The 27,909-nt window shown below is 37.3% G+C and overlaps 1 protein-coding gene across 5 annotated transcripts; it reads left to right on the top strand.

The window, feature by feature from the left end:
• The first annotated feature begins 9,435 nt into the window (after positions 1-9,435).
• On the top strand, positions 9,436-27,762 carry NUBP1 (nucleotide binding protein 1). Of its 5 annotated transcripts, none has more exons than XM_044657319.1 (11): positions 9,436-9,514; positions 9,607-9,711; positions 10,370-10,503; positions 14,907-14,975; positions 18,324-18,356; positions 21,585-21,675; positions 22,139-22,293; positions 26,086-26,196; positions 26,670-26,772; positions 27,010-27,093; positions 27,446-27,762. In XM_044657319.1, the coding sequence occupies exons 1-11, from the start codon at positions 9,496-9,498 to the stop codon at positions 27,505-27,507; spliced, it is 966 nt and encodes a 321-aa protein (XP_044513254.1). In that variant the 5' UTR covers positions 9,436-9,495; the 3' UTR covers positions 27,508-27,762. The 5 variants fall into 5 exon arrangements, with proteins under 5 accessions (XP_044513254.1, XP_044513256.1, XP_044513255.1 ...); XM_044657323.1 differs by having other exon boundaries at positions 9,466-9,487; XM_044657321.1 differs by lacking the exon at positions 27,010-27,093.
• Positions 27,763-27,909: the final 147 nt, after the last annotated feature.

Genomic DNA, 27,909 nt, shown 5'->3' on the forward strand with positions numbered 1-27,909 from the left:
TTAAAGTCTGAATTTCTTTTGATCTTCTTTTTCCATTTGGTCCATTCTACTTTTCATAGTACTCTTTTCTTCAATGGATTTTTGTGCTTCTTTTTCCAGTTGACCAATTTTTCTTTTTAATCTGTATTTTCTTTTTGCATTACTTTCATTTCTTTTTCCTATCTTCCCATTTTTCTTTAGCATGTCTTATATGATTTTTAAATTTCCTTTTGAGTCCTTCCAGAGCTTCAGATTAATTCCTGTTTTCTTTTTTTTTTTTTAAGTTTTGCATGTGGTTGCTTGGCTCTCACTATCCCCTATTGTTTCTGTTCTTTGCTCTTTGTTCCCATAGAAATTTGTGAGTGTTAAGTGTTTATTTTGCTGTTTGCTCATTTTCCCAGTCTTTTTTTGCCTGTGAACTAGGAACTCTGAAAGCTGCTTGCTGCTTCTGTCTTTTCTGCTTCTGGCTTTCAGGATTCAGCACTGTGATAAGCTATTTTGCCCCAGGACTAGGTCTGCACTGCAGAAGGGCAAGCTCTAAAGGGCCCAGAATTATGGACTTCCAGGCCTTACTGCAGGCTGGTGCCAGGGCCTGGGACTTCAAGGGATGGGTCTGAGGTGTCATTTTGTTGATGTGGCCTGGGTCCTAGGATCCTGAAATTAGCCATGTCCAGTCACAGAACCTAGTATAGTAGGTGGGGGGGGGTAGGGATTGCCAGCCCTCCTCTGCAAGTAGTTTTGCTTCTTGTTACCCCTTATCCAGTGAAAATTGACTCTCTCTCTCTGCCTACCTTTCAAGTTGTGTTCAGTGGGAGAGCCCCCTCACTCCATCTTGCTTATTAGTTTTTGACTCCTATTGGTTTTTTGGTACTTTTTAAAGATTAGTTTGGAAGGACTGTCAGAATGGTTTTGGCATTCAGTTTTACTAGGTCACCATCTTGACTCTGTTTCCCACAAAACAACTTTGAAAGCCATAACTAGGGATCTATTGCACTTGGGTAGAGATGGAATGCAGTGGGCCAGGGCAGGCCCCACCATAGCAATAGACCTTGGGCCTAGCTGAAGCAGCAGCAAAAGCTTCTGGAGTTCTCAGCCATAGACAATAAGGGGGGAGGGGAGTCAGATTATTGCTCAGAAGGAGATTAAAGAAGTCCCTTTGTTGGCTCTGAGTACGAGACTTTTGTCTCATTGCGCATACAAAGAATTAGGTCACATTCTAGGGGCCCAATCTCAGGGAGAGAAGGATCACCAGTAGACACCCAAACTTGAGGCCATAAGGGACTGGGGAACTCTGGTCACAGTTCCACAGGGGGAAAAGAGAATTTATGGTTACTCACAGATCAGAGCACACGCCATGAAAACATTAAACACATCTCTGTTATAGCATACCACCTTGGAAAATCTGAATGCAGATAGATCCCCAGAGCTAGTTCTGAAAGTAGCTGCACAAAGAACCTGTAGCTTAGACCAGTGTTCCTATCACCACAGTTACAGAAGTCAACTTTAACAGCACTGAGTTTTAAAAAGAAAAGACTGGAAAATGAGCAAACAACAAAAATAATGCAGAAAGTTATTTTGGTGATAGAGAAGGCCAAAACACAAACTTAGAAGAAGACAACAAAATTGATACTATTGTATCCAAATTCTCCAAGAAAAAAAATGGAATTGCTCTCAAGACCAAAAAGAATTAATGGGGGAGGGGTGTCAAAAAAGGATTTTAAACATGAAATGAGAAGTAGAGGAAAAACTGGGAAAAGAAATGAAAAAGATACAGCAAAATCATGAAAAAAGAGTCAACAGCTTGATAAAGTATGGACAAAAAAATGAAGAAATTAATTTCTTAAAAAACAGAATAGGCCATTGGTAAAAGAAATACAAAAATCCAGTGAAGAGAAGAACTTTTTAAAAAAAGCATAATTGACCAAATGGAAAAAAATATATAATGAAGAGAAGGACTTTGTAAAAGACTGTCTTGATCACATGAAAAAAGAGATACACAAATTCACTAAGGAAAAGAACTTTTTAAAAAGTTGAAAGAACCAAATGGGAAAAGTGGCACAAAAGTTCGCTCAAGAAAATCATGTCTTAAAAATTAGAATTGGGTAAGTGGAAGCTAATGGCTCCGTAAAACATCAAGAACAAAGTCAAAACAATGGAAAAAATAGAAGAAAATGTGAAATATTTCAATAGAAAAACAACTGACCTGGAAAACAAGTCCAGGAGAGATAATCTAAAATTATTAGACTACTTGAAAGCCATGATCAAAAAAAGAGCTTAGATGTCATCTTTCAAGATTATCAAGGGAAACTGCCCTTATATTCTAGAACCAGAAGGTAAAATAGAAAATGAAAGAACCTACAGATCACTTCCTGAAAGAGATCCCAAAAAGATAACACCATAAATATTATAGTCCAATTCCAGAACTCCCAGGTCAAGGAGAACATTTTAGCAAATAGCTAAAAGGAAATAATTCAAATATTGTAGAACCACAGTCCAGATAACATAAGGTTTAAAAGCTTCTACATTGCAGGATCAGGGAGTCTGGAATAATGATATTCTAGAGAGCAAAGGAGCTAGCATTTCAAACAAGAATCACTCACCCAGCAAAACTGAGCATAATCCTTCCAGGAGAATATTTAATAAAATAGAGAACTTTCAAACCATTCCTGATGAAAAGACCAGAGCTGAGTGTAAAATGTGACTTTCAAATATAAAATTCAAGAGAACCATAAAAATGTAAACATGAAAGAGGAATCAAAAGACATTAAATAAGGTTAAACAGTTTACATACCTATATGGGAAGTTGATTCTTATAACTCCTAAGGACAATCATTATTAAGGCAGTTAGAAGGAATATTCATAGACAGAGGGCAAGGGTGTGAGTTGTAATATCATTTCTGCTATGCAAAATGGAGGGCAGAATGATTGACATATAGCAGTTTGGAATTTGGAATGAACTGAAGGATGGCATGAGCCAGGAATGAAAAAGCAGTTACTGGAGAGGGTATTTAAGAAGCTGGACACTAGAATACAGGGTCTCATTCTGGAGAAGGGATTTTGGTGGGAGGTGGTGGCTGGGTAGGCCAAATCAATTCAGGTTACCAGCAGCCATTACTGACCAATATCTTAATTCCAGTCCTGTGTGAAGCAATATTATATACCCTGATCATTTGTCATTTAAGAAGAAGTACCATCTAATACCATCCAACAGTCTGGTTCAGGTTACATCCTGGCTTGGCCAGGCTGCAAGAGGAGAAGATAAACATCTAAACTGCTATTCTCAATTCCTGTTACCTTTGAAATAAGGAATAAAGTAAGGTAGATAAGTGTAAAATTTAGAAAAGTATATTTGAAAATGCAAGCTTGCGTTGACCATTCTAAGGGCTTTTGGAATGTGGCAGAAAGGGCATAGAGCTTTTGAACTCTGGGACAGTGGGGAGTTTTGCTACTGGTAGAGGAGCTTGTGCCCTGATCTCACTGAAGAAACCCCACTTGAGGAACTACAAAATAGGTCTGGATCAGTGGCTTTGGAGGGTGGACCTCCAGGTCTGTGATAGCCTATTGGAGTGACTCAGTGGAGTTAGTGGACTATACCAACATCCTGGACCCTGGGACAGCAGAGAACATTGTTGGAGCAAGTAGTGAGATCCCAAAACCCTGTCAAGCTTGTATTTAATCTAGTATAGTGCAGTGTAAGTTTATCTTCCCTGCCCTTATTTCCTGGACCACCTAAACCCCTGTATCTTCCCTCCTATAGTGGTTAAGAGTTTTTTGCCCCATTCCCATTTGCCCTACCTTATTTTATTATTAAAATCTTTTTATGTTGCTTCTTACTGTCTCATTATAACCCCAAAGGACTTACAAATATTTAATTGGTTTCCCTGGCTAAGTTGAGTGTTTAACTGTCATATCAAGCATTCCTGTCTCTCCCATTCCCCTATTTCACCTTCAAGCTGATAACAACCATTCATCTACTGTTTTAGCCAAGTTTTCCTCTGTACCTCTTACCTTCAATTCCCTTTTTGCCTTTCCCTAAGTTGTTATCATTAAGCCCTGAAACAAACTTAGGTGGATGTCATTCTTATCCTAAGGTTTACCATCATAACCTTAGATATCTGAAGGAAGAGGGATTATTCAATCTTAAATTAAGCCGCAGTCAACTTGCCATTATCTGTATTATAGGCCAGGACAAGTGGATAGAAGAACTGTGAATATGAACCACAGCCTATTCATTAATCTACTTAGTCCTGGGACACTGTTATATTAGAGTTGAGTAGAGCTGCTTCATCTTGATTCACCTGAGGGGTCCTGACTGTTCACCTTCACAACTCAAGGGTGACACTAAAGAATTTCCCTAGCCACTCAGCTTCAACTCCCAATACCATCAAGGAGTGAAGGGCACATATCCCTGCTGTATCCCCTGAGGCAGCATCCACACATTTATCAGTCACTTCACTGTCATAACAGAGTTGAATATGACAGAATGATATTAAAAAATAAAATTAAGGCTTGAGAAAGAGGAATGCATTGGGAGGAGGGGTAAAATAAAATAAAATGGCCAAATTATCACACATAAAAGAGGCATGAAAGAGCTTTTACAGTGGAGGGGAAGATGGGGGAGGGGGGAAGGAGAGCATACAAATCTTACTCTCATCGGAATTGGCTCAATGAGGGAAGAACATACACAATCATTTCAGTATAGAAATCTATCTTACCTTATAAGAAAGTAGAAGGGGAAGGGAATAAGAGAAAAGGGGGAGGGGGTTGATAGAAGAGGGCAAATTAGGATAGGTGGCGTTCAGAAACTAAACAGGAAGAATTAGGATGGAGAATAATACACGATCATAACTGAGGAAAAATTTTTTTACAAGTTTCTCTAATAAAGGCCTCATTTTTTCAAATACATAGAGAAAAGAGTTGAATATATAAGAATGCAAGTCATTCCTCAATTGATAAATGGTAAAGGATATGAACAAGCAATTCTTAAAGTAACTAAAGCTCTCTAATAGGCATGCAAAAAATGCTCTACATCACTATTAATTAAAGAAATGCAAAGTAAAACAACACTGAGGTACCATCCCACACCTATCATATTGGCTATTATGACAGAAAAGGAAAATGACAAAACCTGGAGGGGATGTGGGAAAGTTGAGACAAATATGCCCTCTTGGGGGAGTTGTGAACTGATTCTACCATTCTGGAGAGCTATTTGGAAGTATGCAAAAAGAGCTTTTACACTACATATCCTTTGACCCAGCAGTACCATTATTGGTTTGCATCCCAAAGAGATAAAAAACAAAATGGAGAAGGACCTATATGTACAAAAATATTTAAAGCAGCTCTTTTTAGGGGAGCAAAGAATTGGAAAGTGAGGGGATACCCATCAACTGGGGAATGACTGGATAAGTTATTGTATATGATTATAATGGAATATTGTTGTGCTATAAGAAATGACAAGGAGGAAGAGTTCAGAAAACATGGAAGTCTTACATGAACTGAAGCAGAATGAAATAAGCAGAACCAGAACACTGAACACAGTAACAAGAATACCGTACAATGAACAACTATGAATAACAGCTATTCTTAGCAATTCAATGACCCAAAACTGTCCCAAAGGTCTCATGGTAAAAAAAAAAAAAAATACCATCTACTTCTAGAGAAAAAGAACTGATAGAGTTTAAATCCAGACCAGAGGAAACTTTTTTCACTTTCTTAACTTTGTAATAGGATTAATATGGGAAAATATTTTACATGAATGTATATGTAAAATCTATATAAAATTGCCTACCATTTAAACATGGGTAGTAGGGAAGGGAGGAAGGGAAAAAATTTAAGACCTAATATTCTTTGAAAAAGTGATGGAAACTGTTCTTACATATAGCTGGGGAAAAATAAAATTTAAAAAAAGATTTAGAATCAGAGGTTCTAGGTTCAAGTCTTGACTCTCACTTATTTACATGACTTTGGATAAGCCGCTTTACTTCCTCTAAGCCTCGTTTTCCTCATATCTACTATGAGAGCATTGGACTAGCATGACTTCCAAGGTCTTGTCCCATTCTAAATCTCTGATTCCATGACAAAGGAGAAGTGTTTTCTATTGAAAAAAAGAGTTAAGGGTTTTGAATGCATTCACCACTGGAATATGAGGGAATTTCTTTTTCTTTTGTTAGTGGAGATGACTATTGGAAGTAGCTCAGGATGACAGAATTGGGTCCCTTTTAAAATATATTTTCAATCTCCCAGAATTTGAAAGTTTATGTCAAGATTCTTTCAGTCTAGGCTGGGAGGATTTCTTATTTGCTTGGGTGTGATGATTCCCTGTCCTGGAGTAGACAAACTGATTTGAATCCACATTTTTTCTTTGATTAGCCTTAGTCATTGCAACTGTCAAAAATGAGGTTTTGAGAGTTATGAAACAAAGAATATGTTTTTCCTTCAATCTTTTTATCAATGTAACACACCCTCCAAGCTACCTCCCTACCTCTCACTTGCATTAGTAGAGCAGGTCTTTGGTGGTTGGCTGATTATTTCTTTCCAAGAGTTGTAAGGAATAACCCTAAGGGTTGCTGGGGTTTCTAGTAATCTCATTCCTGAGGCCCCCACTGGTAGGTGACATTATGAAAAAGAATCATTTGAATTCTATCAGATTTTAGAAAAGGTGTTTATTGAGAACAACTGATACAAAATAATCTTCCCTAACTGGGGCACACTCTCCTCTCCAACATACAAGGTCTATAAAGAAAGTGGACTGAAAATTAAAGGTACAAAGAGCATTTTAGAGCATATGGGAATGATGGTAACTTCAAGATTCCTGGTGCTGGGAGTCCTTTTCTCCTTTTATGGAGTCCTCATTAAGGTTCCCCTTAGGTATGGCTTTATGGTGAATTCTGAGGATATAGCTATAGTCAACACTTCCCTATGCGGTAACAGTTCATGAGCCTTGAAGATGCCACTGTCTTCAGTACTTTCTCTGTTGCTGACTATTGACACTACATTAACATATGGGATAAAGCCATGGAGACAGGTTTTTTTTTTAAGTTATTTTCGATAATGCTATTTCTCAGTTATTCACATATAGTTTATCTACCACAGCAAATTCTAATCCTTGCCTCCACATTGCATTTTGAATCTGGCCCTTCTAGCCACACACCTGAATCTCACTCCTGTTAAAGTCCTTATGACCTCATTCTTGAACTGTTATTGAAATCAATCAATTGATCAGCAAGCATTTAGAATGGGAATTGCAAAAAGCACTAATTTGCCAGGAACTGTGAAAGGTGCTGATGATAAGGGATAGAAATTGGATCTGTGATTTCATTTCCTCTATCAAAACATGGCATTGCATTTTCTAAAAATTTTAGTCTTAAAGAGAATGGAGGTTCATTACCTGGGATAGGCATACCCCAAGGAGGATAAGAAGTTTGTCAAGAGATTACAGGGGATACCTGGCAAAAAAAAATTTTACATTATCTTGTTGAAATTAATTAATCTTGTTTTATTTCTTATATGTATATACATGAAAATGCCTGAGCTGAACTACTTTCATGTTGAATAAGGTATGTTTTGCTGAAAGCCAAGGGACACAAAGATCAAAAAAGATTGGATCCTCTGGTCTAGGGCAGTGATGGGCAAACTTTTTAAAGAGGGAGCCAAAGGAAAGGAAATGCTCATCTGTCAGTCTGTTTCTAAGGCAACTCTTTCAAAGTTTCATTGTATTGCATCCTGCTCATTGTATTCGTCAGATTAGGAATAATGTCTCCCAGCCAGATAGAACATTTCAGCCTCCCCCCCCAAAATCTGGCCCGCGGGCTGTAGTTTGCCCATTACTGTTCTAGGGCATTAAGAGGCTTAGTGACTTCTTCAGTCTATTCACTGAGTAAATGATGTCTTAAAGCCAGAAGACAATGGAGACAGGACTTCAATCCGGGTCTGGTGGCTCTGAGACCAGTTCTTCATCCATTAGACCAGGAGTCCGCAACGTATGGCTCTTTCTGCAGGAGCCATAGTCAATTTTTTTTTCAGGCACTGTTACGGAAGTGCACACTGTTACAGGAGCGCACTGTGAGCACTGTACGGCTCTCACGAAATTACATTTTAAAAAATGTGGCATTTATGGCTCTCACGGCCAAAAAGGTTGCCCACCCCTGCATTAGACTATACTGTCTCTCCACTGTGTTGGGAATTGTGCTAGGTGCTAGGTTTTGAACCTGAGTGACTGGGGAGAATGAAGCTACCAATGAGAGCAATGGGAAAGCTGGAAAAGGGGAAGGTTTAGAGGGGAAGATAGTAAGATCAGCTTTGGACATGAGTTTAAGACCTCTACATCTCGCTATGTCATCCCGCCTTGTTCAGGAAGTTCCAGTGGTCCTCTATTATATCCAGGATACAGCACAGACTCCTCCATTTGGCTTTTAATACCCTCATATTTTGGCCCCAAGTCTAACTTACCCAGAATTATGGCCCATTGCTCTTTCACACTCTGCAATCAGCCTAACTGAACTGCTTGCTTTTTTCCCTAAAGTACCTTCTTGCAATGCACTTCCTCCTTATTTGCTTGGTAGATGCTCTAACTTCCTTCAGGATCTAGTGTCATCTTCTACAGGAAGCCTATCCTAATCCCATCAGCTTATTCCTCCTGAAATCACTTTGAATATATATTATTTTTAATTTCAATATACATGTTGTACCCCCCTCACACCAAAAAAAAAAAATTAAATTCCTTGAGGTAAAGGACTGTTTCATTTTGGTTTTTGTATCCATAGCATCCAACACAGGTACCTTGCGTGGTGCTTGATGAATTGATAATTTATCTAAAGCAATACACTGTCCAAAATTCTACAAAATCAAGTATTTGTTTAATAGCTACTATGTTAAAAGAACTAATGGAATTTAGAATATATCATTTGATTCTTTTTCTATAACTCTTCAAATTGGTTTGGTTGAGGAGATGCATGGCATCAAGAACACTGATCCTTGATCCAGAAGGATCTGGGTTCTACTCCCAACTCTTCCCATTGTTATATGAGTGACCTTGGGCAAGACCCTTCACGTTCGTGGGCCTCGGAGGATCGGGGTATATCCACTACAAATCCTATTAAATATTAAAACCACTTTCCAATCCCCAATTTACACTGATAGCCCGAGGATGACACCTAGCGGTAGCCGAGGAGATGATTTAGCAGCACTCTGGGCCAGAGCGTTCTTGAAAATTAAAATTAAATCATCTACAAAATGGATGATTGAAATGGGCTGTAGCGGTTAGACTGGCGGAACCTGGTAGGGAGAGATACATAAACAACCTCTAACCTGCACAAGACCACAACCCCACAGCGCGGGCTCCAAAAAATAACTGAATTCGAGGGAGACTCCGCCCACGCACGAGCTGGCGCAGCAACCTGCGCGTGCGCACAAAAGACCCTCGTCCTCAGGACTTCTCTCACCCGGGCCAGGCTGAATGTGGCGCCGCTGGCCGGAAGTGCAGCCGCGGCTGGTTCCGGCAGCCAGGAAGGTACTGAAATGGAAGAGGTTCCGCAGGGTGAGCCCGGGAAGTGGAACTGGGGCTGGGACTAGGCACTACGTGGCGGGACGGGCGGGAAAGTCTCATAACTGTGGTCTTGTCTTTTCCAGACTGCCCCGGAACCGGCAGTGCCCAAGCGGGGAAAGGGGCATCGTGTCAGGGATGCCCGAACCAGCGTCTGTGCGCCTCCGGGGCTGGTGCCGCCCCCGACCCGGGTGATCACTGAGGAGGGGGCGGGTTGAGGTGGTGGGGTGAGAGGATGAATGAGGACTGGGAAACGCTGAGGAGGGAGTGAAGGGAAGACGGGGGAACAAGGAGAGGGGAGTGGCTGGGGAGGGGAGAAGTGGAGTGGAGTGGACAGAAGAGTGGCTGTGGAGTGGGGAGCGGAGGACGTTAGGAAGTTCTGAAGGAAAGAGATGTAAGGACTTAAGGTGGGGCGGGGTCCGGAAAAGGGGGTAGATTTGGGGAAGAAAAGAAGAGGGATGTAGGAGGAGGTGGGTAGCAGAGAGTTTGGAAAAGCTTAGTTTGTGAAATAGGATAGGATTTAGAATTTGTAGTGTTGTGACCGACATCTTAACACACTCACACAGTTGTTTGCATGCTGTCTCCCCAACTAGATTGTACCCTCCTGTAGGACAGGTACTATTTTTAACTCTGTATTCTCAATACTTAACCCAATGAATGAATGAAACATTTTTTAGGCTCGTGTCTTGTGCATGTAATACGCATTTAATACATCCTGGATGATGGGTTTCACATACATACTAATGGAAGACTCTATGTGAGGGGCAAGAACCAGGAGTGAGGCAGAGAGAGAAAGCCCTTGTTTCTGGAGGTGGGCTGTATGTCTTAACCAAAAAATGTTTTCTACAGCAATAGAGGAAATCAAAGAAAAAATGAGAACTGTGAAACACAAAATCTTGGTCTTATCCGGGAAAGGCGGTGTTGGCAAAAGCACTTTCAGTGCTCATCTTGCTCATGGCCTAGCAGAAGATGAAAGTAAACAGGTAGGAACTTTTTTGAAAACCTTGGATCCATTTTGATAAATGGATGCATGAATAGTTCTTGATTGGAAACTTTGAATTCCTATAGTAAAAAAAATACACTGATTCTCCTCACTTACTGACATTATTACATTCTGTTGCATACTTGATATACCCTAGCATATTTATTTTTATTTTAACAAAAAATTCCCATATAAGTTTTCTAAAGTTGTGACCTTCCCTTCTTCCCTCCCTCCTCCTAGAGTTGACAGGCAATTCAGTCTCACCCTACCATATTTAAATCATTTCACAAAACCCTAAATTTATTGCTTCACCAACCTATAGTTTGGTAGTTTCAGCTTCTGGAACTTTAGGAGTAAAATCTTGTGTGGGGGTGGGGGTTAAGGGGGAAGAAGAACTTTAGGAGTAAAATCACAGCCACTTACAGAGTGTGTGTGTGTGGGTGGGTGTGGGTGTGGGTGTATGTGTTTTTCCAGATTTAAGATAGAAGACTTCAACCTATTCTAACCAGACAAAGTGGTTTTTTTTCCCCAAAAACACTTACCTTCCATCTGAGAATAAATACTGTGTATTGGTTCTAAGGCAGAAGAGCAGTAAGGACTAGGCAATGGAGGTTAAGTGACTTGCCCAGGGTCACACAGCTAGGAAGTGTCTAAGGCCAGATTTGAACATAGGACCACCCATCTTTAGGCCTGGCTCTCAATCCACTGAGCCCCCCAGCTGCCCCCCAGTGAATTTTATATATATCTAGTCTAGTACCGAGTAGGCTCTATGTACTTATAAAATTCTTCAAGAAGTTTAGTAACAGCTTATATACTTTATGTAGAGTAGTCAATTTTTTAGAAGCATGCAATGAAACGAAATACCAGATTCTATCATCAGCTAGTCAGTTTAGCAAAGATTCTTTGCTACAGATTGAACATCTTTTCTCTGAAACCAGGGGTTATGTATTATGTGCATATGGAACTTCAACTTATTATACACACTGAATCTAGTGATTTCTCTTTTTTTCTAAACTTCCTTATACTTATGTACTATATCACTTAACATCTGGTCCATACTTGTATGGCTCATCATCCCTTCTAGGGATGTCCCACTTCAATTGAGTTAGCCATTTATAGTAAGCATATTTAGGGGCAACTAGATGACTCAATGGATAGAGCACTGAGCCTGGAACCAAAAAGTCCTGAGTTCACGTCCAGCCTGAGACATTATCTGTGTGACCCTGGGTGAGTCACTTAAACTTTATTTTTTGCTTTAACCCACCAGAATGAAATGGCAAAACTCACTCCAGTATCTTTGCCAAGAAAATCTCATGAGCAATGGGATCATGAAAATTGGACACAACTGAACAATAAAATATAGTTTAGAGGACCCCTACTCAAAATTAATTTGTTTGGACCTGTCAGAGTTTTTCTTTGCTGCCATAATAATAGTAATACATTTCTGTAGTGCTATAAGGTTTACAGAATGCTTTCTTTTCAATAATCTTGTGAGATAGATAGTGAAAGTATTATTCTTAGTACTATTGATCTTAGATAGGTGAACCAGTTTTTAAGTTATGGTAGAATATAAAAATAAAGTTTCACAAATCTTAAAATGCTTTAGAATTTGAATGATAGTTATAAAACATTGAATCACACCAGCTCTCTGATGTTAAAATCACATTCAAGTTACATATGTGTAAAATACACACATACACAGTTGTTAATTATTGTTTCAGTCATGTCTGACTTCATAATCCCATTTGGGTTTTCTTGGCAAAGATAATGGAATGGTTTGCCATTTTCTTCTCCAGCTCTTTTTATAGATGAGGATACTGAAGCAAATAGGGTTAAGTGACTTGCCTAGGCGCAGGGTCACACAGCTAGTAGTCTGAGGCTACATTTGAACTCGGGAAGATGGCTCTTCTTGACTCCAGGCCTGGCATTCTATCCATTATGCCACCTAACTCCCAGATAAATAGGCTGATAGACAAAGGGAGCAAGATGGAGCAAGACAGGGAGGCAGGAAATGAGAGAACACATGAGCTCCTTGAGAGCACACTGTCATCCTTTTATATTTGTATCCTCAGAATTTAGCACAGTGCTTTTACTCATAGTAAGTATTCAATAAATTACTCATTCGTTCATTCAAATATATATGTATATATATACACACACACTTTTTAAAATATTTGAACAGATGACTTCTAAAGTGTTTTCCACATGTAAATCTATGAACCTCTTGGAGGTGACAAAGGAAGCAAGTTACTCTGATCCATTACAGTCGTTTGTGTTTTGATCAACCAGTAGAGGGAGTTAAAAAGCTGATCTATTTTATTAGTATTATACTAACTGCAAACATAACTTTTGTGACAGGAATGAAAAAGAGAAACAAATTAATATTGAACACATTAAAGGAGTTAAAAATAAAAGAACAATTAAGTTATAAGAAAGCATTCCATTTTGGAATGGAAATGTGACTTGAGAATGAATATCATCTTTGCCAAGGATTGCAGATTTTAAAATTTTATCTTTTTTTTAAACATTTATTAATATTCATTTTTAACCTGTTTACATACTTTATGCCCCTACTTTCCCCTTCACCCCCCACTCTCCCCCCACCCATGGCCAATACACATTTCCACTGGTTGTAACATGTGTCCTTATTCAGGGCCTATTTCCATATTGTTGTTAGTTGCATTGGTGTTATAATTATGGGAGGTCTCTTGATCTATTTGAGATGGTAAATTGATGTACAGAGAGAATAAGATGACCCTTCTCCCTTAAAACAGTTGCCCAGGCAGGATCCTTCAGGTCTAAGAGGTATATCCCTTCAGGACCCACCTGGAGTTAATTGATATGTTGATTTGGGCTCTTTAGCTAGGATATTGTATTCTGACTGCAATTTCTCCCTTCCCAAAACAAGCTTGGAAACTGCTTTAGGAAGGTACTTTAAACTTTATATTAAACAAGAAGGATAAGGTAAAGGACTGTGGTATAGGAGACCCTATTCTAATGGTTACTAATGAAATCTCAACTGCTGGCAGATGAAGAATCAATGTAGCTTCCCTCTGGTTCAGCCTGGCCAGGACTAAACCAGAGTAGGTAAACTGCTGGGATATTTTTTGACTTTTTCAATAGATCTTCAGCCTTACAGTTGAGTTATTTCCACCCTTTCCACCCTCTTCTTCATCTCCTGCCCACTTCCCGGATCCCTCCTGGGCCCTGGGAAACCTAGATATCTAGATGATGTAACTCCTAATATCTAGGGGCAGTAGACACCAAGGTGGTGGTGTCAGGTACAGGTTGGCACGGTATCTCAAGTACAGGAAGAGTTTGCAGAGAGATGTTTGCACCCTCTCACTCCAAGACCAGGATCCACCGATCTCCAGCCTCAGCACAGGTCAAAGACCCAGAACTCCTTCAGGATTCTCAGCTGCCCTCCTCCTGCCTCTCACATGACTTCCCTGGGAACATTCCATCCAACTGACTTATTTGTCAATCAAAGGTGATCTTCAAGCTCCCAGAGATTCAATATAACATGTGGTAGTTTCGAGTCCACATCCCCAATCATGTCCGCCTCAGCCCCTGCATTCAAGCAATTGTTTATCTTCTATGTTTCCTCTCCTGCAGTTCTTCCTCTGAATGTGGGTAGCGTTCTTTACCATAAATCCCTCAGAGCTGTCTTGTGTCATTGCATTGTTGCTGGTACAGAAGTCCATTACATTCGATTTTACCATAGTATATCAGTCTCTGTGTACAATGTTCTTCTGGCTCTGCTCCTTTCACTCTGCATCAGTTCCTGGAGGTCTTTCCAGTTCACCTGGAACTCCTGCAGTTTATTATTCCTTTTAGCAAAATAGTATTCCTTTACCAGCATATACCACAGTTTGTTCAGCCATTCCCCAATTGAAGGACATACCCTCTCTTTCCAGTTCTTTGCCACTACAAAAAGCACAGCTATAAATATAAAATTTTATCTTTGAGTAAAGAATACTACTTGGAATTAGGAGAACCTTTTGAGGTTGTGTCTAATTCACTGAAGTTTTTTTTTCAGATCTCCTTATTGAAACCTTCAGTTTTAGAACCCAAGAGCAGTATCTGGTCATTGCTTACTCATAGGATACCTGAAAAACCTAGGCAGCTCCAGAGTTCAATCAGAGATTCAAGTACAGCCTGAATGACTGGGTCCAGTCTAAGATCATCTTAGGACCAGACTAAGGTCAAAAATAGCTTCTGAAGTCAGCAAGGCACATAGTGAGCCTTTTTTCATTCTCTGTGATATTTGTTTTTTCTCCCAAACTAGCTTTTTGCTGTTTCCTTTCATGATTCTTCTTCCTCTTCCCTCATTCACCTGCTGCTTTACATAGTATATTTGTGTATTTCATTATGTGAATTATCTGACACATCTATCTTTTCTAGGTTGCTTTGCTGGATATTGATATTTGTGGACCATCAATTCCCAAAATGATGGGACTAGAAGGAGAACAGGTATGATTTTTTTAATGCAATTATGAATGTTCTCTCAAGTCACATAATACAATGTTTTTGTTTTTGTTTTTTTAACCCTTACCTTTTATCTTAGAATCAATATTATGTATTGGGTTAAGTGGCTTGCCTAGAGTCACACAGCAAGGAATTGTTTGAGGCCTGATGTTAACCCAGAACTACTTTTCTATAAGCTTAGCTCTTATTCCACTGAGCCACTTAACCACCTCTCAGTGTTGTCTTGAAACAACAGAACTAAATTTAGCATGTACTTCTTTATATTTATATTATATATATATGAATTAGTATATTAAATCTGATACATTTTGCTTAGTAATCTGTTCAGTTATATTTTTAAAGTTGACTAAAGTTTTTTATTATCACCTTCATTACTAAATATATCCCTTCTCTATTCAAAGCTATTCATTATAACAGAAAATAAAAGCAGCAGGAAAAGGCAGTTTAGCAAAATTAATGTATCATCAAAGCAAGAACTAAGATCCAGTAGCTAAGCAGGACTATAATCAAAGGGAAGCTATTTAAAAGTAGTGTTTTTCCACAGTTCATCAATGAAACTTCTAAAATTTGTGGAAACAACAGTACTTGAAAAAAAAAGTCTGGCACAATATGCAGTGTTACCTACTTAAGAATTTCTGACCTCTGCAAATTAGGGAGGAAGTTGCATTTTCCCATCTCTGGGGAGAAATTTGATCATTAAAATTATACCACATTCAGTTTCAGGTTTTATTGTCATTTCCATTTCCACAGTAGAAGCCATTACTTTCTGGGTTCTGCTTATTTCACTCTGCATCAGTTAATACAAGTCTTAGATGCTTTTCTGAATTCATATTTTTCATTTCTTATAAAGATATTCTAATACATTCCTATATCCCAGTTTGTTTAGCCACTTCTCAGTCAATAGATGTCTACTTTATTTCTAGTCCTTTGCTACTATAAAGTCCTGCAATGAATAATTTGGTACAGATACTGAACGTATTTGACAAATTTGGGGTTTTCAGCAGTGGGATCCCTGGGTTAAATGGTATGGCTATTTTATTCCTTTTATTAGTATTGCTTTCTGGAACAGTTGGATCAATTCACAATTCCACCAACAAATATATTAGGATGCCTTTTTTTTTTTCATAGTTCCTCTTAAATTGACTTCCCATTATTTGTCATGACATTAGCTTTCTCTTCTTATTTAAAAAAAAGTTCTTCCTCTAGCTAATGGAAATTAAACTGATAAATTTAATAAATCTATATTATATATAAAATAAATTTCAGAAGACTATTTGGGGGTATTCAGGAGTGATTCCTGAAGGGAATTAGTGATTTCCTAAAGGGAAAGGGAAAAAATAAGAAATATAGAAGTGACTTAGAACCAACAGTTTTGTTAAGGAAGCTAGATTAGGATTTTCAAGGGGCTTAACATACTAGAATTGAGAAGATGCTTACGTCCTAGTGATATCTTAGAGAACTGTGAGACTTATATAACATGGGAAAAATCAGTGCAGAAACCAATGCCTTTCTTCTAAAGAACAAGGAACAGAGAAGAGACCCTAAATAGTAAGTCAATTAAAACCATAAGTTGTGGACCAAAGATTTTGATGCCAGTGAGCCAAGAAAAGGTGCCACAGGAGAGTTTTAACATTGAATAAAGAAGAATAAATAAAAGAAGCCCCTGAAGAAGCTGTGTTCATTTTAAAAGGAATCATGAGTTTTCTTATTTCTTTAAATTATTCTAAAGAAATACCTTCATTAACTTGTTGTATTTGTAAACTAAAACTTAATAACTCAAAGAATAGTATTTCGGGGCAGAGTAGAAACTTAGAAATTCATGATTTGATAGCCAGAGGTAAAGGGAGTTTGATTATATTTTTGACTTATAAAAAAGGCTGCTCCCATTCAAAACACAACTTTTGCTACTTAGTGACAAAATAGGGGCATCTTTTAAGAAGTGAAATTCACATTTGAGTGTTGACACCTGCAAATATATCTAAAAGCTTCATTGTACATAAATTAATAATTAAGATGGTTAGCCTTTTTTCTTTTAAAATGTACTTTATCTTTGGCTTTCATCAGATCTCAGCTCAAGTGCCCCCTCCTTGAAACCTTTTCTGAATACCTTCAGCTATTTGTATTTCCCCTTCACTCCAAATGACCTTTTCCTTTTATTTTACTTTGTATTCATCTTATATCTCCTTATTTGTGTGTAAGCTCCTTGAGAACAGGGACCGTATTTTTGTATCTTTTGTTTCTAGATAGTATATAGATATGACACTTAATATTTGCTAATTGATATGATTCCAGTTTATTTCTTCCTTTTTCTGCTTTTGGGCTCTTTAGGCCTCGTTGGTTCATTTCTTTTTTTAGTCTCATGACACTCCAGCCTTCTTTTCCCTTTTTTTGATATTCCTATATCAAAGGACTTTACAAGAGCAATTTCAGTGCCATATAATAATTTCTGCATTTTCACAATAGACATCACCTCCCCAACAGATTTATACTGCTCTTTTAAAATAATATTTTAGACCATTGATGGGCAAACTACGGTCAGCAGGCCAGATGTGGCCCCCTGAAATGTTCTATCCAGCTGCACAACATTATTCCTAATCAGACGAATACAATGAGTAGGATACAATACAATGAAACTTCAAAAGAGTTGCCTTAGAAACACTGACAGATGAGCATTTCCTTTCCTTTGGCCCCCTCTTTAAAAAGTCTGCCCATCACTGTTTTAGACCATTCACCTGTATTTGAATCCAGATAATACTATCTAGCACATTCCCCCAAAGATATAAAATCAACCTCAGAGAAAACATTCTTTCACACCTTCTTTACTTTAATATCCCTCAAGAGCCATTCACACTCTATTTTGATTTTTGTGGTATTATATGCTGCTAATACTAAAATAGATATGTGATATCATCAATTCAGGAGTTCCCTCAATGATGCATCTTGCAAGTTAGCCATGCCTGCCTTTCCCACCAAATTCTCATTTATGTTCTCCTAAAAATTTGCTGCAGAATTCCTGCTTTTATACTCCAGCATGACATGGTGGTGACCTAGCTTCTCAACATTTATACTATGGGAAGTTAAGTTCTGATAAGTTCTACCATGCTGCAAGTACTTCAAGAATGGCCCCAGGAACAGACTTAGTCTGCTTTCTATCTCAGAGAGGCACATCATCTTCTGTAGGCTAGCAGTGACCTGGTGCTAAAGCTTTTTTTGGACATGATAACCTATAACATGGGGGGGAAATGATCATGATATTTTATAAAAATTTATATAGATGTATTACCAATGTGTATAATTTTTTACAAATGATTATTGATTCTTATATTTGTTCAGGTTCATCAGAGTGGTTCCGGGTGGTCTCCAGTGGTAAGTTTTTCCTCAAACCTACTTTGTTTTTTAAATAGTATGTCATGTTGAAATATAGGTGTATGTAAATATACATGTACATATACATATTTTGTGTGTATATATAATAGAAAGGGCTAATAAGTTGGCAACATTTATCAGAATCAGAGCTGTGCATTTAGTTTAACCAATTCTATTGTACTGGCAACAGTATATAACCCATGGTGGAATTCAGTTCAACAAATGGTAAAGTTTTATTGTTAAGTTGTTCAGTCATTTCTGACTCTTTGTAACTCCATGGACCATAGCTCTCCATGGGATTTTCATAGCAAGAACACTGGAGTGGTTTGCCATTTCCTTCTCCAGTGGATCCTTTTATTCAGGCAATCAGAAGTTAAGTAACTGGCCCATGGTCACATAGCTATGTCTGAGGTCAGATTTGAATTCAGGTCTTCCTGACACTAAGCAAAGTGCCAGGTTCATGAGCTAATGTATGTAAAGCGCTTTTCAAACTTTAAAGCTCAGTACAAATGTTTATATAGTTAGGTATAGTTTGTATAGGCAATGTGAGTTGCCTTTTGCCCTTCTGGGCAGCTAGGTGACACAATGGATGGAGTGCCACGCCTGGAGTGAGGAAAATTCAATTTCCTGAGTTCATTTCTGGCCACAGACATTTACTAGCTGCGTGACCCTGAACAAGTCATTTATCCCTCTTAGTCTTGGTGTCCTCATGTATAAAATGAATTTTGCCAAGAAAACCCCAAATGGGTTCATTAAAAGTTAGACACGACTGAAAGCAACAAAAATAAATAATGATGAAAAATGTTCTTAAGAAACTTACATTTTATTGGAAGGGATCCTACTTGATCATAGATAAAGGAGAAAGTAATAAGCATTTACATAGTGCCTACAACATGTCAAGTATTGTGCTAGACACTTTTTAAAAAAACAAATATTGTCTCATTTCATCTTTACAACAACCTTGCAAAGTAGGTTATGTTATTAACTTTACCAATGAGGAAACTGAGGCAAATATTCAACTTGTCTGAAGTCACATAACTAGTAAGTTTCTGAGACTGAATTTGAATTTAGGTCTTCCTGACTCCAAGCCTAGCACTGTATTTGCTGCACTAGCAACTGCCTTTGGTGAGATATAGACACTTATATCAGATAGGGAGTGAAGAGAGCAAAGGAAAGATCAGACAAGATGCTGTAGGACTATTTTAGAAGAGAGCACTGATTGCTTGAGAATAAAGGTTTTATGGAGAAGGTGGTACCTGAAGTGAGAGATGGTAAGTATTCTGAAAGCCAGGGAAGGAGTATGTTCTAGATAAAAGGGAAGGATGGTTTGTGCAAATGTGTGGAAACATGAGATATCCTGTCTAATTCTCATTGTTCTGCTGTCATGGTCAAAAATGGTATAACAACTGACAGAATGGAATATGTGGTCAGTCTGTGGCTACTTACCTACTTTGGAGCAAATCTGTCCACCGATATAACAGTTTTATGGGGCAGAAATAGAAGATGCCTCTTCCTCCATGACTGGAATGTAGAGGAACGATGTGAAGTAGGGCTGAAGTAGTAGGATGGACTCTGATTGCAGAAGACTGTAAATACTAGGCTGAAGAGTTTATATTTTATCTTGGATGCAATAAAGAATCGCTGAAGTTTTTTGAACAAGGGGTTTACCCAAATCTTAGGAGTATAACTTTGGCAGCTTTGGGAAAGATGAATGAGATTTGTGACAGGGAGAACAATTAAAACGTCTCTTGCTGTAGTTAAGGGAAGGGTCTAAGAGTCTAAATATGAGTGGCATCCATGTGAATTTCTACATGACAAACATGAATGATTCTGCAGAGGGTAGGTCAACAGGACTTGGTAACTGATTGGATATTGGGGGAAAAGAAAGAGAAAGAATGGCTCCAGCATCATATAAATTTGAGTGTTGAGGGAAGAACATATTGTAGGAAAATCAAACAATAACAACATTTTAGTTTACTTCTACTGCATGCCAGGTACTGTGCTAGATGTACAAATGCAACAAATAAGACAGTCCTTTCATGCAAGAAGCTTCAATTCTAATAAAGAAGGATGACAACAAATACATGTATATATACAGAAAAAATACAAATAAATACAAAGTCTTTAACTACAAGGTAGTTTGAAAGGGAAGGCATTAGTGGAATCAGGAAAGGTTTATAAGGAATGGTGCTTCAGCTATATATAGAGGGCATCCTATGAGACAGAAGTGAGGAGAGAAGTACATTCCAGGCATGGGGAATGACCAGTGCAAAGACATGATGATAGAGGAGTGTTAGGTGTGGCTTGTTTAGCCATATAACAGAGTATGCTGTGGGAGTTCATTGAAGTTAGGAGATTAGGAGGAGGCCACCTATAAAGTGACTTAAAAGCTAAAATGTACCTTTTATTTTATTCTAGAGACAGTAGGGAACCACCCAAGTAGATTGAGCAGGGAGGAGAGTACCCTGGTCAGCTCTGTATGCCCTTGAGGGAATTCACTTTGGCAGCAATGTAGAAGATGGATTGGAGTCAGGAAAGAAGTGTAGCAGGAATGCCAATTAGGAGACTTTTTCAGTAACCCAGGCAAGATGTGATAAGAACCAGAACTAAGGAAGATGGCAGATCTAGTGTTCCAGGGTTGGAGGAAAGCAGAACATGATGCCTCAAGAGAAATAAGATTGGAGGAATTGTAAGTTAAATGAGAATGATGATTAGTTTGTGATACATGAAATTTGAAGTTGTGACAGAGTCCAGGTAGAACTCATAAAATTACAGATTTCTAGCTGAAAAGGGCATTAGAGGTCATCTAGACCAACCTTCTTGTTTTCATATGAAGAAAACAAAGTCTGGAGTGGATAAATGACTCATTATGGGTCACATGAGTAATAGACGGCATAGTCAAGATTCAGAATCGAGTTCTCTGACTTCAGATGCCTGCTTTCCACTAAACCATATGTCTAATGACAAGTTAAGGTTAAGACACTGTAGTCAGGAGGGAGATTAGGCCTTCAAGTGTCAGTTCACATAACTGTGAATCTATAGAGAATGGCGAGATCATTGAATGGGGAGTCAGAGCCCAGGATAAAACTTTAGGGGATGCTTCTGCTGAAGCAGTTGGAGATGAAAACGAGACAGAGAAAGTGCTTTTTGTGCCATGTTTTTTTTTTCCAGTAAAATATTTCTCCTGTGCATATTTATTTTGCTTTTATTACTCTGTTCCCTTTGTAGTATGTTGAAGAAAATCTTGGTGTGATGTCAGTAGGCTTCTTGCTTGGCAGTCCTGATGATGCTGTTATCTGGCGGGGACCCAAAAAAAATGGTTTGCACCAAAGTCTTTAATCATTTTGGCTTATTTCAGAACAAACACTGTTGCTCTCAGTTGATGTATACAGCTCTCCATTTTGCATGGCAGAAATGATATTACACTTACTAAACTTAATTGTAATTATCTGAGCACCTATTTGCTGTCTCATTACATTTAGTTTACTAGAAATAGCTGATGAGCAATAGCTTTTGTTTTCATATTATTTGTAAGAATTTTGCTCCTTAAAGCATGTGTGATTGGCATTTGTGTTGTGGCTCAAGGGGCATATTTAGATCTGGGGTAGAGGTATAGGCTCTGTAATCAGTAGTATCTGACATCAACTTTATTTAGTTGAATTCCATTGTAGTGAATGAACAAATGTTATAACATGGAGTGTAAATTAATATTAAATTATTTTTTTATATTGGAAATAATAAAAATGGGGAACGTTTTACCTTCTTTTTTCTCTCTTTCTAAGGCATGATCAAACAGTTTCTTCGTGATGTGGATTGGGGAGAGATTGACTACCTCATTGTAGATACTCCACCTGGTACTTCAGATGAACATCTGTCCATAGTCCAGTATCTCAGTGCAGCACACATAGATGGAGCGGTAATAATCACTACTCCTCAGGTGAGACATTTTTATTTCTTTAAAAGCTATACACTGATATCAAGCGTTGCTGTGAAATAGTGTAAAGAATATTGATTTTGGATTCAGAGAAAGAGAGTTTGAATCCTAGCTCTTCCACTACTGTTTGTGTGTTCTTGAACAAATCACTTAATCTTTCTGGGCCCACAGGTTCCTTATCAGTAAAATGATGGGTTTGGATTTGATCATCTCTAAAGTGCCTCCTATCATTCTATTTTTCTGTTTAGATTCTTGAAAGTTGAACATAGATTTTTAAATTGTGAATTCTTAATAAACAGCTCCCCTTTTTTTACATGTTATTTGCATTGAGACAATTATAATGTGAAAAATCATTACACCATTTTTTTCCTGTCTTGCTAGTTAAACACTTTTATTCTGTAGCCCCCCCTTCTCTTGACTCGTATCACAAATGCTACATAACTATATTATTCTATTTTATAAAATTCTTCTTTGTTAATGTATTTGCTTTTTCCCAGACCAATTAAGACTTGCCATTGTATCACAAATGCTACATAACTATATTATTCTATTTTATAAAATTCTTCTTTGCTAATGTATTTGCTTTTTTCCCAGACCAATTAAGACTTGCCAACATCCTGAATTCTTAGCTTTTGGTACATTTTCTGTATTTTTCAAAAATGGTTCCTAAATACTTCCATTATCCTGTGAATTTAGCCTTGAAGCCTGAGAAGATTATCATATAAGCTGCTAAATGAGTACTGTTAGGAGCCTATTTTTCTCCACAGAAGATGCTAAGGAATATAATAGACAGGGATCCTTCTACAAGAACCTTAACATCTTAGATCTAACTTAATTCAAGTAGATCTGTGCAAACCTATCCCTTAAGGAAGCTCAAAGAACAACTACAAACATTTATTAAGTGAATAAATTAGGGACCATCTGGGTGAATTTCAGCAAGTCACTTTTGTCTCAATCTCAGTTTCCTCATAAGTAAAATCCCCAAGTTGGACTAGTTGTTTCTAATCTTTGATCTCCATGTCTTATGATCTTGTGTTGAGAAGCATTATTCTTACTGTAGAGAACACAGGGAGAAAAGAACCAACCCTCCCTTAAAATATTACATGATAAATGCCTGGCATAGGGAAAAAACACACAACAGATGACCTGTAAGTCCTCTTTTGTTGTAATAATATGGGGAAAAGCTTTCTTTGATGATTCTTTGCATCTCTATTGGACAATTAAAGGCTTATTTTAAAAATATTTGAAGAAACAGACATAACTGCTCCCCAATCACAATGAGTAGGAAAATGCCATCAGTGCTTTATCAAAACCCTTGGGCAAGTTTTCTGTAAGTTCAAGAGAGAGCTAGAAGGAGTCAATGCAGATAATAAATGCCTTGGGTTGGGCTTCTTGTCACCCCTACTGTATAAGAACTTTCTTTTATTTTCTTCCTCCATCACTGGTTAATTGTCCAGAAATCTACAAATAAGAAGCAAAAATAAACTTCTTTACTTTTTCTTACCAAAAAAAGAAAAGAAAAGAAAGGAAGCTCAAGTTGTTTGGGATGAGAAAAATTCACAATAATCAATTTTATCAGTGACTGTGATATGCCTTCTATTAAGGTCCTATTTAATTGAAAGGAATAAATATTTCACTTGACTATAATTTGAAATTTTTCTCTAAATCTCTACAAAATACAAGAGATTTATTGGTCCGTTTCTCCTATTGAATTAATAAGATTTTAAGTTTGGGGAATGCATTTTAGTACTATCTTTTTGTCAGTAAATACAATTACACATTAGAATCTCACTATGTGACAGTATCCAGAGCAGAGCAAAATTAAGTACAGAAGAATTCTATCATGGATTCTCACCTAAAAGGATTTTCTTACTTAAAATCTTAGGATTTTATTGAAAGGATCATGCTACAAGATGCTATCATATTGTAATTATTAAATCTTTTTACATAAACAAACCTAGGTTTTTGTATAGAAACATGGGTTTGTAGATGTGCTACAGTCAGAAACTGACATAGGTGTGTAGTCTCCAAGAGGGCTGAGATACATGAAACTTAGGATAAGATGTGAGAGGAGGAAGAAGATAAAAATTTTTTTAAAAAAAAGAACTCTTTAGTTATAGGAAAAGAACTGACAGAAAAACCAATAGTCTTGAAGAATATACAGGGGAATAAGAAGTTGTCTGCAGATAGGCATTTTCAGCATGAAACCAAGTTGAAAGTACCTAGTTCATTGAAGGATAAAAGCAAGTCCCTGTCCACCTGTAGTTTATAACTTAATTGCTAAAATTACAAAGCAAATGATTAAACAAACTGATATATAATAGAAGTAGGACTTGAACCCAGGGTATCCTAACTGGAAGGCCAACCTTCTATCCATGATTCCCTGATTTCAATAAAATAAATTTGCACTCCATAAATAAGAGCTGGCTGAAGGTATTATGTTTTATTTGAAATAACAGTGGAGGAAGGGTATGGATCCAGGCCTCATTCTTCAACATCAGTACAAAAAGAAATAGCCTCTGATTCTGAAATTAGTCAAGGCTATTACCTGAGCTCTGAACCCAAGGGCAGATTTATAGAAAATTATTAGAGAAAATTCCTTTGATTTATTGAATCTATGACAATCTAATGATAGGTTTTCTTTTTCTTTTTTAATTTTTTTTAAATAAACCTACCTTCTGTCTTGGAGCCAATACTTGGCTCCAAGGCAGAAGAGTGGTAAGGGCTAGGCAATGGGGGTTAAGTGATTTGCCCAGGGTCACACAGCTAGGAAGTATCTGAAGCCAGATTTGAACCTAGGACTTCTTGTCTCTAGGCCTGACTCTCAATTCACTGAGCCATCCAGTTGCCCCCATGATAGGTTTTCTTTGAGCAATTTAGGTCATGGCACTAACTTAGTACCATAACTATACCATCACTGATAAATCAGAATTGTAACTTGGTCTCCATAAAAATTTACCACTTTAGCTAAATTTTTAAAAAATTGTTGATTCTTATGCAAACAAATTCTAAACTTATTACATGCCTAATAGGATAGTAACACAAGAATATTTATTTATGTGTATGTGTAAATTATGTGAGAGAATATAGAGCTAAGAGAAACCTATTGCTAATCCTTGATCTTTTGACTAATTTTAAGATAGAGAAATCTAGTCTGAGAAAACTTACTCTTTACAAAATTTTCCTGGGGGCAGCTGGGTAGCTTAGTGGATTGAGAGTCAGGCCTAGAGACAGGAGGTCCTAGGTTCAAGTCTGGCCTCAGACACTTCCAAGTTGTGTGACCCTGGGCAAGTCACTTGACCCCCATTGCCCACCCTTACCACTCTTCCACCTATGAGCCAATACACAGAAGTTAAGAGTTAAAAAAAACTTTCTTAATACCCCATTTTTAATATACATTTTGACTGTTTTTTTTTACTCCCACAGATAATGTCTAAAACGAACTTTTTCAAATTTATCTACACCAAGCAAATGACTCTTAGATTTTAGAAATGTCCCAGCAATCTGAAAATGGGCCCCAAAAATGCATATTTAGAAAGGGTAGAATGTCATACTCTTACAGAGCTTTTTTTCTTACATGGAATGTGTGGGTATTTAATCATGGTTTTTAGTATCTTTTGAGCTTCTTTTATACACTAAGCAAATAAAAACTGTAAATTCTGATGGTGATAATAAACTGATTGATATCTAGCTATGTACTCTACTATGGAGTAATTAAGTACTTTAATTAATTAAAGTAATTAAACTTTAATTTCTTCTGTTACTTCTGAAAAGCTGACTGTATTCTTTTGATAGGAAGTATCACTACAGGATGTTCGAAAAGAAATCAACTTTTGTCATAAAGTGAAATTGCCCATAATTGGTGTTGTAGAGAACATGAGTGGTTTCATATGCCCAAAATGTAAGGTAAGGACATGTATATGTGTGTATGCAATTTTTTTGTTACATATAATTTAAAATTTTTTCACAACTGAAGTATTTTATGATAGACTCTTTCTTTACAGAGATGTCTTTGTAGAGAGTAAGTTTACAAAATTTCACTAATAGATTGTTGTTCAGTTGTTTCAGCTTTGTAGAATTCTTTGTGACCCCAGTTGAGGTTTTCTTAGCAAAATTAGTGGAGTGGTTTGCCATTTTTTTCCTAGCTCATTTTACAGATAAGAACAGAGGCAAAATGAGCTAAATGACTTGTTTAGGGTTACACATCTAGTAAATGATTGATCCCAGATTTGAACTCAAGTAGTCTTGCTTTTTAACAGGTTGATGCACTAAATGTCCACATAGGCCATTTCAGAAATATAGTGACTTATAGTGTAGTCACTTAATATGCTTTTAAAATTAAAATTTTTTTAAATTCCATTTATGTTCTTTCTTTACAGAATGAATCACAAATATTTCCTCCAACAACAGGTGGCGCAGAGGTAATGTGCCAAGATTTAAAAATTCCCCTCCTTGGTAAAGTGCCTCTGGATCCTCAGATAGGTGAGTGTTCCTGTAAGTATATGAAAGATCTGTAATGTCTTAAAATGGGCCAGATGAGTCACAGTTGAATTACTCAGTTGTGCTCTTACGTAGGTTAAGTTAAGAATAGATTTGGGTGGAAGAGAATAAATATTTTTTAAACAGACACATTTTTGAAAAGGTATAATTATTATAAAATTAACCAGTGCACAAAAATATGTTTAATCCATAAGCTTAAATTTGATTTCTTTTTTCAAGGTAAAAGTTGTGATAATGGACAATCCTTTTTGACTGAAGTGCCTGATTCCCCAGCTACTTTAGCATACAGAAATATAATCCAAAGTAAGCAAAAACATGTTAATAATTATCTGATTAAAGATATTTCTCTGTGCTTCACAGTTCTCTCTTACCTGATATCTTAGGTAAATGATTGTTTTGTCCAGAGTATCCTAGAATTTAGAATATATTCATATAAATCCTCCAGCCATATGGTAATGACCAGTTGTTGAGCAGCATATGTAAAGACTTTTTGTGCACAGAGTTAACTGTGGACTAAAGCATTTAATATAGTTATTTCCTGAGGATGGTTACCCTCAGTAAAGTATGATAAATGTAGCAAAGAAAGCAAATTATAGGAATTTAGTAGTAGTGGATTCCATGTCATATTAATGTTTATGAATATTTCTTTCCTTAGGAATTCAAGACTTTTGTGGCTTACATAGTTCAAAAGAAGAAAAGCTGGTTATTAGCTCCTGAAACATGTGAATTTTTGTGGACCCTCCTAGCAATAGTCATAAGCAATCTGAGAAATGGACCAATATTATGTATAACGAAAAGACTAATCAGTTGCAGGGATAAGATTTAGAAATTCAAAAGCCTGACCTGATTTTGAAATCACTTTTTAAGGACACTTTAATCATCTGATTTTTATATTCTTTTTATTAGAATATAAATTAATATAATGTAAGGCACTGTGTTTACAGATATGCCATTTAAAAAAATAAACATCATTCCTCCTCTAAAACCTGACTTTTGAGACTTATTTCAAGCAGATACAGAAAATACTCATCATTTAAATTCTTCCTAAGTAGCAGCAGCAATAGCATTCAATTGGTGAACCTTTTATCTAATCTCTCTAATACCCTCAAAACAAATCTA

This window comes from Gracilinanus agilis, chromosome 1 (genome assembly GCF_016433145.1).
Source record: "Gracilinanus agilis isolate LMUSP501 chromosome 1, AgileGrace, whole genome shotgun sequence".
NCBI classification, from domain to species: domain Eukaryota; kingdom Metazoa; phylum Chordata; class Mammalia; order Didelphimorphia; family Didelphidae; genus Gracilinanus; species Gracilinanus agilis.

Coding starts and splice junctions, on each gene's coding strand:
- NUBP1 (XM_044657319.1), top strand. Junction 9,712..10,369: donor TGGTGCCGCCCCCGACCCGG/GTGATCACTGAG, acceptor TGTTTTCTACAG/CAATAGAGGAAATCAAAGAA. Junction 26,773..27,009: donor GCCTCTGGATCCTCAGATAG/GTGAGTGTTCCT, acceptor TCTTTTTTCAAG/GTAAAAGTTGTGATAATGGA.